Raw genomic sequence first — 13,189 nt, forward strand, 5'->3', positions numbered from 1 at the left:
GGAGATTTAATAATCATAGGATCAATAGTTGGCATGCCCGATCTGGTTTGTCTCTGTGGACACCGTAAGTAAACAACAAGACTAATAGCAAAATGTAAATGTTGAGAATTAGTAGGAATGGTTCCTAATGATTTACACTCAAGCGAAGTATGATACTGGGGAGCTCGCATGAGAAATACGTGAAGAAATGGTTCCTCAAAGCAGTTATCGGTTAGGGTAAATCAAGTTCAAATACCATTTTAAGCTATTTTTTGTTCAAGTGTGGCAACATTGAAGTATGAATCTCACATACTTTTTATGAACTAAAAATTTTAATTTTTTTTGAAAAAAAAGGTGGCGTGTTATTTAGTTTATTCATTAGATAGATGAACTAAGCAACAGATTTAAGACAATAAGGCCTCTCGCAGAAAAAATAAAAATAAAAATAAAAATAAAAATTTCTTTCAAGCTCCTATAGAGCCGTACAATATTTTCCACCTATGACGCCCACACCACAAGAAGCCAATCTCAAACTGTAGCTGCTTTCGGGCCTCGTGCTCATTCCGAGTGTGAAGATGGCATTATTCCGTGTCAGCCACATACCCCACCATGCAGCAGGCCAAAATAGTCGAACCCCTTGTTAAGACTACCGCTCATTGTACATCCACTCTTCTCTTCTCCGACCAAAGCTACTCAAACCCTGTGCTTGCGATCAGTGGTGAGAATACTTTACAGGAATTAGAGCAACCCTGGAGCAGGCAATCTACAAGCTCAATCACCATTGTGACACAAAACACAACCTTGGCCTCTAGTTCATATTCTTTTGAGCAGATTACCTATCGTGGAAACCTTTCTTATCAGGACCACCCGAAGTTCTTCACATTCACCGTTTTTTTTTTTTTTTTTTTTTTCCAAATCAATGAAGCTTTAATATCCTTCGTCCCTTTGTCGTAAAAAGAATTTGCGGCGACGGGTTGATTGGGGGCCCACTTCCACTTAGACCGAATCACTTCTATCAGTCAAGGAATAATCGACGAGCAGAGCCCTTAAGCTGCTCCGGTCGGATCGACTCCTTTAATTATCTGGTTTCATACCCCTCAAGTATGTAGCTCCACCTCCACCCTCTATTAGAGTATCAGTCCTTCACCTGTATATCTTTCTGTACAACTTTGACTTAGATGTCGGAAAATGTGTTGGCAAACTACGTATCTCCAAGCCAAGCGTCAGTCCAAAATGTTGTGAATTTATCGTTTCCCACAAATGTGAAATTCCGCACTTGAAAATCTCTCGTGTCGAGCACATTTTTCCACTATTGAGAAAATGACCTAAATGAACTTCTTTCCTTCAATGGTTTTCCCCATACATAGTAAAAATTATCAGTTTATTCAATTACAACTTAAGGCTCCACAAAAAATGAAAAAATAGCCACTGCCGCTTAGTTAGAAATGTCGTAATCATGGGTTCCATATCTTCACTCGCTAGCCCTCCTCTCCTGCTCTTACATACCCTCTCTGCATCAAGCAGGATCCCCCACTAATGTTGGAACTTCTTTTCCAAAAGAAAGCTCTTCTCAATCCTTGTATTCGACGCAATGCTGATAATGCCACATTCCTCATAATTCCAAGTGTTGAGATTCATTCGGTTTATGGACAAACGCGAATCACAAAGAGATAAGGCCCACTCGATTCCCTATCAACATAGTTTATAAGAATACTTTGTACACACCATTCAGAACTTGATAGCAACAAATATTTCTATTCCCACGATAGCAATTCGAAGGGATGAGATTGTGATACGTCCACTCAAAATCATTATAACTTTTAACCCGGGAAAAAGCTTAAAAACAAACTTGTCATTAGGGATGTTCTTCATAATCCATAGAATGAAAAACCAAACACTGCCTCAGTGACTAGAAAAGAAACTTGCAGGAAACGTTACCCAAAACTCCTTGAGAAATCAACGGAACCTACAAAATCGTAGTCGGGAACTAATAACTCTTGTTATGTATACTTGTAAGTAGATTTATGTGTATGCACGCACGCATATATTACTCAGCAAAAGGGTAAAAAAAGGGGACAATTGCACCATAGTTACATGAACAACTGCGCATTTTGAGATGACCACCTCAATTTTGAATAGTTAGCACTATCTTAGTGAGGAATCTAATAACCCACTGCACTCAACAACCCGCCCCCCGCTATGCCGTTGAATTTCTCAATTTGTGTTAGTATGCGACAGACACATGATTAGCAATAGTGTGTCTAACTTAGATAGATCAGTCTAAGGGTATTTATGTCATTTTCCTCTCATAATTTTGATGCCCCTTAGAAAACACTGATGGAGATAAGAGTTAAGTGGTGCAACGGACGGACTTTCGGCCGCTTAGTGTCAATTTTTTGAAGTCAAGGTTGTCTGTGAGGACTGAGAATTTTGCTGTGTAGCTAAATTCTCTATTGACGATATTTTTGTATGTATTTTAATTACACAATCACTTGTCAAGTTTCGAAAGAAAACGAATTAGGACGGAGATTTTATGCGATCTTTACTTTTCACTTAAAGTGAATAGTAACCCGGGTTTTCAGGAGAGACCATTGTGTGAGATAGCTTCTGGCGCGTATCAGACTCCACTCATTGTGATCCAATAGTTTGTTTTCGACGGTCCGACTTTCCCCGACACAATGGTGCTGACGGATTTTAGGTTTGACGCACAGTTTTCGAGAAAGGGGCAATTACTTATATACCCCTGAAAAGTTTCCGACTTTCCGATTTACCCCTCTTAGAAGGCTAATATTGAAAATAGCCTCTTTACGTTCCAACCAATTTCTAATATATCCTTAGAGTTAAAATCTGTTAATTAACTATGTTAATTCTGTAAAATTACTATTTTGCCCTTTCAAATATACCCTTCCATCATCACTGACTTTCTTATTTGCCCTTAAAGTCAGGGGCACAAAATGTATTTTGACGTTTGGTCTTTTTCAATATATCCCTCTACCGTCACCAACATTTCTTATTTGCCCTTAAGTTAAGGGCAAACTTGGCATTTTAATTTCTTTTAACTGTGGTAGATGTTTAACTCACGTTTAACCCTAGTTAACTTAACAGGAGATAACTGAGGGGGTATTTTACAATAACGGTGGAACATATGAGGGGTATTTTAGAAAGGAAAAAATAGGGATAAATCGGATATTTTCAAACGTATGAGTATATAGGCAATTATCCCTTCGAGAAAATTGGATTTTATCGCAAAGTGGACTTTTGTTCTTTATCGTTTTTTAAAACTTCTAGTTGCTCCGTTTTGCGTGTGCACCCTCGGGCGGGAATCTTTCTGCGAGAGAAGGCTAGTAGGGAGGGACTTTGGCCGTATTTTTGCTAATTGGAGGGACTTGGAGGTGATTATCGGATTATATATATATATATATATATATATATATATATATATATATATATATATATATGAGTGAGGCTACTATGCTTTTGGAAGCACGGAGCCTTCTGTGCTTCCAGGTCGTTTCGATGTTGCGACTTTCGAATCGTCGATCGGCTCCGTTAAACTTGATCTAGAGTATTCGAAGTACCTAGAAAATAAATTTTATAATTTTTCGATATCATTTGCCTAGTGATCGAAGGGGCTCAAAATCAATAATTTTAATGGCCATAGTGAGCCATTTGCAAATTTAACGGTGTAGAAATATCCAAATCACGTGAAATTTTGATAGAAAATTCTTTATACTATATAAAACAAGATCAATATCTTTGATCTAAAATTTTAATGTCATATTATCACGTTTTGTAAGATTTTTATTTTCAGCTGTTGATTTTGAGCCCCTTCGTTTACTAGGCAAATAATATCGAAAAATTGCATAATTTATTTTCTAGGTACTTCAAATACTCTAGATCAAGTTTAACGGAGCCGATCGACGATTCGAAAGTCACAACATGGATAACGACTTGGAAGCACGAAAGGCTCCGTGCTTCTAGAAGCATAGTAGCCTCACTCTATATATATATATATATTATTGTTGGATTGGAGCCTTTAACCCTAGCCCTAACCCTAGCCACCCTTTCCCTTCCCCTACCTGGACCTCCTGAGACGCACCATTGTCGTCATCACTATCGCTGGCCGCCGAAAACAGTGAGGAACCCATCTTCCTCTTCTCTCTCTTTCTCTCTCTCCAATTCTCTTGCTGTGAGAGAGGACCCGAGTTTGCTAAGAGTCCGACCGCCACCGACCGGGGGTCACCGTCGGTGCCTTTCTCCAACCCAGGCGACCCCGCCGGTAAAACCCCGACGACGGCCGCGCCCTACTTGAGGCGCCGCGACCAGGAAGAGGCTCCCAGACCCGTGCGGTCGTGGGAGTCCACCCGGCCGCCGCCACCTCGTGCAACCGCCTCCGACCGTCGCCGCCGACATCAGGGTGGTGACCGCCGCCGCCCCCGGCCATCCACGAGTGGCCGTAGCGCCACGCTAGGATGCCATAGCCACAGGCTGGTTTTGTTGCCCATCGCCGCTACACCTCGCCGCCAGCCAGGGGTCCCAACCCCTCCCTCCGAGTGGGGGGACCACCCTCTGGCCGGGGCTCGAGCCGCCATGCCGCCGGCGCCCCTCTGGCCGATGCCCTAGCTCGGGCATGGTGCACACCCAAGGCTGTTGGTTTGGAGGTCTTCATTTCCGGCCATCCGGGACTTTGGCGAGTCTCTGAAGTGTGAGCACTGCACTCCTGGGACTCTGTGGAGTGTCGTGCTCACCTTCACTACAATTGGCGATGTTCTGTTGCGCGTGAAAGCCATGGTCGTTTCCAAAACATTGTTTTTGGTGGTTTTCTTGCTGTTTCGTGACCGTCCAGCAACCGTTTGCACTCCGAACAGTGAGCACGGGCATCCTCGCATCAAGTCGATTCAGATCGACTGGTTGGATTGATCCGTTACATCACGGATCGGGGTAATGAGCTCTAAACTCATTGTTGATGCATTATTTTATGTGAAAATTATGGTTATTGTGGGTCGTTTGCTTATTGCATACTTTGGGAACACCGTGTATTGGGCCTAACAACGTGAAGACGCTGTTAACGACCTCTTGACTGATTGTCAATGGTTCGGGAGCAATTGCGGTGTAAAATCTTGGCCCCATAGCATCGTTCGGCGAAAATTCGTCGAACGAACGAGATTTTGTAGGTGAGTTTTGATGTTGTAGGGTTGTGGACTGTTTGTGAACCCCGCCATGCCTTGTTGGCTGATTGCTACTACCATCCTCGAAGTACGAAGGTGGTAGGATAGCGACGGGAGGGTTTCGGAGTCTGTTTTGGCGATTTCGGAAACCTGAATAGGCATCGTTCTGTTTTAATAATCCTTTAGCTTTTGTTGTTAGTTGTTGCTTCCCGAGGCCCCTATTTTGGTGTATTTGGGGGCAGCGGTTAGCTATAGTTGGGTTTGGGAATTTCCAGAGCTATTTATGGGTCCCGAAGGCGTTCCGGCAAGTTCCAGAAGTTTCGGCGGGTTTTCGGTTAACGGTTTTGGTAGTTGTTTGTTTGGTTTGTTTGGGTGTCTCTTTTGGGTAGAGCTTGACTCAATAGATCTTTCATAGGTCCGGGGGTCAACTTCGCGTGTTCTGCACTCCAGGTTCTCGGTAGTACAGGTAGGTACTTCGATCCGAAGTCGGTACAGTGCACTAGCTCAATGATATCTCTCTTTTCCCTTTTCCTTGCATGTTATGGATAAGTGTGTTTCCACTAGACTTCTAGTATTGTTAAATTCTCTACTTTCACCGTGTATATGACAATAGTAGAGTAGTGTGGTGTATTTTGCATGATCTTATAGTGAGACCTGATTGGTCAGTGTTGATCGACTCGATGATCCGAGAGATCTCTTGGACTTGTGTTAGTCGTTGCTATTCTCAGCTTGCCGTCTTGTGGATTGAGCATTTCGCATCGATTGCGACAGCTCATGAGCATCTTTACGTACACCAGCGGTCTGATCTACCGCAAGAGGGTGTTCTTTTTCGGAAAAGTGGTCGTACATCCGACCCGTGAGCCCTACTAGGTGCCTGTTAGGATTATATACCAGGTGGGCGAGCAGAATGTGATTTAGCCTGAGGTCTTTCGACCAATACGACAGTGGTTTTGGTTGGTTTAGTTCATCTACAGTTGATGTATATGTTCATTATTTGCAGTAGCAGTTGTTCATAACTGTTTATACCTGTTTTCCATTATTCACTACTATACTTGATATATACATATCTATCTGTTGTTCCTCTTTTGCCGGTGAGTACGCCTCGCCTTCATCGGCTTGCGATACCCACTGGAAGGGGAGACATATTTACATGTTCTCACCCCCCCACCATTTTTCAGGTGATCTCGGTGGTGGGAGTCGGAACGGTGTGTGAGGCACGATAGCTAGTGAGCTATAGAGGTTCCGACCAATCATCATTCAGTTACGCTTATTATGTCTTGACCTTCCTCTTAATGTTGGTTAATAAACTAGAGTTTATGCGGTTCAGTTATATGCTTGTTTGATTGTCGGACTTGGTGGTTTTTGAGTATTATGAATACTTGTTGTTTCTCAATAATTCAATGTGATAGTTGTGGTTTATCTGAGATATGTGGTTGATGGTTTTATCATACATGCTTTTCTATCCCTCGGTAGCTGGCTTTTCAAAGATTGAGTTTCCGTGTGGGAAACTGTTTTGAAGGGTTTTCGAATGTTTTTTTTATGAATGAACAATTAGAGTTTAAAAATAAAGCTTTCGGGTGGGGAGGACTTTTAAATAGGATGATTGTTATATTATGCATCGCATCATCCAGCGCCTAAGGAATGATTAGATGTATACATCATCTTTAAGGATGGCTAGCTGTAAGGAATTGCATCAGATCAATTGCTTGTGGATTGGTGAATATAGGTTGTATGTTGTGATCCTATTGATATTGTTGTTGGATACGTCGTGCAAATACAAAGGAAACTCTGCCCGAGTGGGCAGAGAAACTTTATATTTGTGGCGGGTCTGTATGTCACGTGGGCCAGGCGGTTTCAATAATAATAATAATAATAATAATAATAATAATAATAATATTTTCGCTACTATGATTTGTAAAAAGGCACTGTTTTAGGCCCCGGGGCATGACATTGTCATGTTTAGGAAGGTCCAATGCATTTATCCCCAGAAAAAAAAAAAAAAAAAAAAAAAAAAAAAAAAGAGCAATAAGAAATACATGCATATTTTGGACCACTTACCTTCTTTCAACTAGGTGGCGTATGTAACTAAATCAGGAAGAACAAGCCATTAACATGAAGAGCCCCATTTGAAAGAGGCTTGAGTACCTTCTTTTGACAAGTTTGTCTGCACAAGTAGATCAGGAAGAACAAGTTGTTAACATGAAGTACCGAATTTGATAGAGGTTAGCTTGAGATTTCTCTGTAAGTACCCTATAAAGAAAAAGAAAAGAAAAAAGAATATTACAAAGTTTCAATTGCAATTTTTAAGCTTCAATCTTCATGTTCAAGTCAGGATTCATCGGCAAGGCTAAGCAATGTCTCGTTCAACTAGCGAAAAGTGTTAACGAGCTCGTTCTTTCTAACCTATATCCGATAATATATGGATAAGGATGAGGGAGGGGCATAAATAAAGAAGAGGTAAAAATAGGATAAAGAAATTAAGAGAGAGAGAGAGAGAGAGAGAGAGAGAGAGAGAGAAACAACATGCGTGTCGTCTCTCACTTACCTGTAATATGAATCTGTGAACCTGTTCTGCAACAACCTTCGTACTGTTATCTAAGCAAGTTGAGATTGCTCGAAAACAAAAAAAATAAAAGAGAAGAGATTATTTGAGTACAATTATATATAGGAAAAACTTCAAATACCAATCATGTGGTTTCGCACTTTCTCACTTTAGTACACTGTAGTTTAAAGTATATCAATTTAGTGCCCTGTGGTTTCATTTTTCTCTTTTTATTATCAATTCCACTAATTTTTATTATCAATTCCACTAATTTTTTTTTGTTAAATCAATGACAAAGTTAAAACTAAAGGGTACTAAAATGAATATTCGATAAACCTAGGTAGGTATCTGAAGTTTTTTGTATATAATTTAACGAAATATTAACGAAGAAGATGGCGAAAAGAGAAAAATAAAACCACAGGGTACTAAATTGATACACTTTAAACCATAGGGTACTAAAGTGAGAAAGTGCAAAACCACAGGGGTGGTATTTGAAGTTTACCCTTATATATATGTACTTTAGTGTAAGGAGAGGCATCACAGAGGTAGATACCATAATTCATCGCACCTGATTCACATGACGTGCAACAAATGTTCAAAAGACATTCCAACAGAATTTCAGATCAAGAGACGGAAAATGGGGAAGAGAAAAATGTTAACCACAGAAAGATGGAAACTAGAAAATCGGTCTATATTCCTCCTAGAGATGCATTATAGGGACAAACTCACCAAACCATTGGCATCCCTGTCGTAAGTCACCAAATAGAGCCTGCAGGGGTCTTAGATGGAGTCCAAGTTGGGGAAACTTTCTTATGGGTGAAAGTGGTTAGGATAAACTTTGATCGAAGCCAACACCAGATTCGATACGAATGCAAATACAGATGTCAAAATAATGTATCCGATCGAATTCGGATTCGGATTTAGATTTATATTTACAATATTTTCATTTTTCGGATTCAAATTCGGATACGGAAACATTAGAATATTTCAAATTCGGATTTGAATTCGAATTCAGATTTGGACATCCGAAAATTAATATATGTCATTAATTCATATATTGTGGAAAAATTAAAAAGTTGGTGGTATAGCTTAGATTACATAGAGCTTTCTCATATGTGAGAGGTGTGGGATTTAATTCCCCATACCTCGAATCATTTTCTAAATTTAACAATAATTATTTAAATTTAAGTATATATTTATATTAAAATTTAAGATTAAATTATAATTATAAATTTAGATTTGAAAATATTGATTGGGGTTTGATTGCTTTTTGTAGGGAGATAAAAAGGATGTTAATATACATATTGTGGGGTAAGGTCGTTTATTGTGTTTTCATTTTTATGAGTTTCATTTCAAAATTGCATATATGTTTGTTAAATTTTAGATGTTATTCATTAAAATATAGGTATGTAAAACTTGGACACGAATATGAAAGTTTTTTTTTTTTTTATCAAATGATTTATTTATTAATAAAAGCAGAGATAAAAATAAAATTGAACAAAAAATTTGCAAATAGACCTTTTCTTTTGGGGGAAATGTTTTGTGTCCTTCGCTCGCAATGTTGTTGAGACATTAGCATCTATGGTGTGAAACAATTCAAAATATTATATATATTTTTTAGTACATCAATAACATATAAAAATAAATAAATAAATAAATAAATAAATATATATATATAGTCCGGCTGGGATGCTANAAAAAAAAAAAAAAAAAAAAAAAAAAGAGTTAAACCAAAAGGCAAAGTGGAGAGAAAAGCAAATACAGGGAAAAGTAAAGCGAGAAAGGCGTGAAGCGGAAGGCGGGGCGTTAGAGATGCTCGGTCCAGTCTCGCAACAAAAGATTCAACCGTTCGGAAGACCGAAAGACGTTGTGTGGCTGAGGCCGAAAAATGATGTTGTTTCTGTCTGTCCACACGACCCACCAAATTCCAGCTAAGTAGGTGAGGCCTTTCGATCTCGAGGCGGCATCGGCGATGTTTCCGGTTGCAGTCCATAGTTGACAGACGTCCCCGAAGTCGTCAGCCGGAATGTCCTGTCCCGCAGTGGTAAGAAGAAGGTAACGAGTAAATACACAGTTGGAGAAGAAATAGTCGCAGTTTTTCGTGGGAAAGGTGCAGAAGACACTGTGGATTCACTCTCATCCCTCGGGTCGTCAGTCTGTCAGCAGTGGGTAGTCGTTTCCTTAGTAGTAGCCAAATGAAGGTTTTAATTTGATTGGGATCTTCAAACGCCAGAGGAATTGAAAGAGCGAGTCCTTGCGTCCGGAGTCAGAGGGACTTTACAGTGAACTATTGATTCGAGGTCCACCTCTATTTGATTGAATCAGGTGTGTCGTGTGGGCGAGTATAAGAAGCAGGACTTTAAGTGGGGTCATTTGTCTACGGCGTGCGCCCGAAGTTGACTCCGAAAGACCCCTACAAATAAATCGCCATCTCCAGCCGTTAGTGTCCCAGCAACGCGAGACTGTGGCGTCCTTGTTCCTAATGCTGGCGAAGATATAGGGAAACAAGGTACTCAAGGGTGCTTCACCCGCCCAGATGTCTGTCCAAAATCGGATGTTTGTCCCATCACCCAACTCATGGGTTATACTGCGTTTAAAAACGTCACGGCAGCGAAGAACACCTTTCCACCATTGAGGTGCGGCACGAAGGAACGACCCTCGCATAACGGCCTGCGTCTTACGTAGTAGAGGGTGTTGATAATTTTACGCCAAGGCAGATGTGGTTCATTGAAAAAACACCACCACCATTTGGTGATAAGGGCCTCGTTCATAGATTTCATGTCTAAAATCCCCAGACCCCCTTCTTTTTTACTTTTGCAAGTTGATTGCCAATTGACGAGACATGCGCCTCCAGAGATTTTGGGGGCCCCTTTCCAGAAGAAAGCTCTGCGCAAACCTTCAATCTGCTGCAAGACCCAATAGGGGGCTTTGAAGACAGATAGAAAGAATAGAGGCAGGTTGGTGAGGACCGAGTTGACGAGAGTTAGTCTGCCTCCGTAGGAAAGGAGTTTGGCTTTCCATCCATCGATTCTCGCCTCGATGCAATTAATGACCAAGTTCCAGTCTTCCTTGCGTAGTCGTTTTGAATGTAGAGGTAGACCAAGGTAGCGGAGCGGAAGGGAGCCAACGTTGCATCCAATAATGTTGGCGAGTTTAAATGCGCGGTGTGAATCCTGGCCCAAGTAGAACAGCTCAGATTTGGAAGTATTGACCTTGAGACCAGATGCCCAATGGAAGATTTTCAGAATGAAGTGCAAATTTCTGAAGTATTTTTTCTCTAGCTCACAGAAAAAGAGAGTATCATCAGCATATTGGATTAGCACCGTCTAACAGTCATTTGACGGCCCAATACCGTGGAGAAGGTTGTTGCTCTTTGCTGTAGCCGTCAATCTGGCCAGACAGTCGACGGCCAGAAGGAAGAGGTGGGGGGAGAGGGGTTCTCCTTGTCTGAGCCCTTGTCTGAGCCCCTTCCGTGCTTTGAACCACGAGGTCGGGGTGTCGTTCACCAGCACAGCAATTTCGGCGTTACAGACACATTGTTCAAGCCAAGCCCACCATTTGTCACTAAACCCTAACCACTGTAGAATACGTCTCAGGAACGGCCAGCTGACGTTGTCGAAGGCCTTTTGGAAGTCTGCTTTGAAACAAGCACATTCCATGCCGGAATTCGTGCACCAGTTGACTAATTCGCTTGCGGTAACGAAGGAGTCAATGAGCATCCGGTCTTTGAGGAAGGCCGATTGCGTAGAAGAGATGATGGGCGGCAAGGCGAGGGCTAGTCGGTTGGCTAGCATTTTGGAAATGATTTTCTGAATGCCATTGATAAGACTAATAGGTCTGTAGTCGCCAGCTTTGCGCGCTCCTTTTTTTAGGAAGAGGCACACAAAAGAATAATCGATAGGGCCAGAGGAAAGCTTGTTGTGTTGTAAATCAATGAAAACGTTGAAAATATCCTCCTTAACTGTCTCCCAGGAAGATTGATAAAAAATTAAAGGGAAGCCATCTGGTCCAGGTGCCTTGTCGCTGCCAAGTTGAAAGGTAGCGGCCTTGATTTCCTCGTGGGTGAAATTCGTCATTAGCGAGTCAGGGTTGGCTAGTCTGTTGGTGCGGTAGAGGCCACTCCAATCTCCCAGAGACGGAAGATTGTCCTCTGCCTGCCCAAAAAGGCTCTTGAAAGTATGAAAAAAATAAGATCTTTTCTGCGCTTCGCTATCATAGATCCGACCGTCGTCGTCGACAATTTCTTCAATGGTGTTCCATCGCTTCCGGCCGTTTGCCACTGAGTGAAAGAATTTAGTGTTGCCGTCACCTTCCTTAAACCAAGTCTGTTTCGCTCTGGTCTTCCAAAGGATTTCTTCCTCCTGTAGGATTAAGTGGAGCTTGGACTTGAGGTGTGCTCGATGATCTAAAGTTGACTGGGGCAAGATATGCTGCTCCTCAAGGTGGTCAATCTGTAGAAGTTCGTCCTAAATCGCCCTTTGCGTGTTGATGATGCTGTGAAAGTTCATCTTGCACCATTCCTTGATCCTAGTTCGACAATGTCGAAGCTTAGCGGTGATTGTGAGGATGGCCGAACCTTAGGCGGTATTTCGTTCCACCAGAGTGGAACGTTGGAAAGGAAGTCTTCTTTGGTTAACCAGACTTTCTCGAATCGGAACCTGTGCGGTGTGCACCAATGGCCGGTGGATAGGATAATCGGGGAATGATCGGAGGTAATCCTGGGGAGGGCTTTGACCATGCAATGGGGGAAGGTTTGATCCCAGTCTGTGGATACGAGAAATCTATCGAGCTTGGCTAAGGAGGGTTGCTGCTGTAAATTCGACCAAGTGAAGCTTTGATTAGCTAACGGTAAATCAATCATCGCGAGGTGATTGATGAGGTCAGCGAACATGACCATGGCTTTGGAACTCCAAGGGCGGCGTTTTCTTTCAGATTGGTTTTTGGTGAAGTTAAAGTCGTCGCAGATAACCCAGTTGGCAGAGCAAACGTCGTTGAGGGAGAGAAGTTCCATACAGAAATCAGTCTTTCCTTCCCAAGTAGGTGGACCATAAACATTTGTGAGGTAAAAGCGCTTTCCGCTAACTAGGTGAGTCAGGGAGAGAGTGAGGGAGAAATTTCCGGTGATAACCTCATTACACGAAAATACATGAGAATTCCAACACGTGATAAGGCCGCCGGATGCTCCGATGGCAGGGACAAAATGGCATCTATCGAAGGAGGAGCCACAACACGAACGGAGGAAAGACCGGGACACAGAATCGACTTTGGATTCTTGGATACAAACAACAGACCGACAAAAAGAAGAGACCGTAGACCTGACACAGCGACGCTTCGCGGGATCGTTAAGACCGCGAACATTCCAGCACAGAATACTAAACATGAGTAAGACCTAACATGCACATCAAAACACTAAAAGCTTCAGTCCAGCCTTAGGCTTGCGCACGAAGGAAGTTGTGGAAATCCGCAGCATCAGCATCAGAGAGGATGACCCCGCAGAGAG

General features: G+C 42.0%; 1 protein-coding gene across 12 annotated transcripts in view; it reads right to left on the minus strand.

Annotated features, from left to right (window-relative positions):
- LOC109729030 (COP9 signalosome complex subunit 5a-like) overlaps positions 402-13,189 on the minus strand; it is a 62,606-nt gene continuing 49,818 nt past the window's right edge. For 2 of the 12 annotated variants that reach the window (XM_020259732.1, XM_020259711.1), the window contains 2 exons: positions 7,206-7,311; positions 1,532-1,668 (listed from right to left, as the gene is read on the minus strand). In XM_020259732.1, the coding sequence (XP_020115321.1) occupies positions 7,255-7,311 (57 nt within the window). In that variant the 3' untranslated portion in view covers positions 1,532-1,668; positions 7,206-7,254. Of the gene's footprint in view, positions 1,669-1,772; positions 1,946-7,201; positions 7,312-7,431; positions 7,551-13,189 lie in introns of those variants that run through there. The other 10 variants (XM_020259654.1, XM_020259646.1, XR_002213949.1 and 7 more) reach the window with 8 other exon arrangements.

This window comes from Ananas comosus, linkage group 2 (genome assembly GCF_001540865.1).
Source record: "Ananas comosus cultivar F153 linkage group 2, ASM154086v1, whole genome shotgun sequence".
NCBI lineage: Eukaryota > Viridiplantae > Streptophyta > Magnoliopsida > Poales > Bromeliaceae > Ananas > Ananas comosus.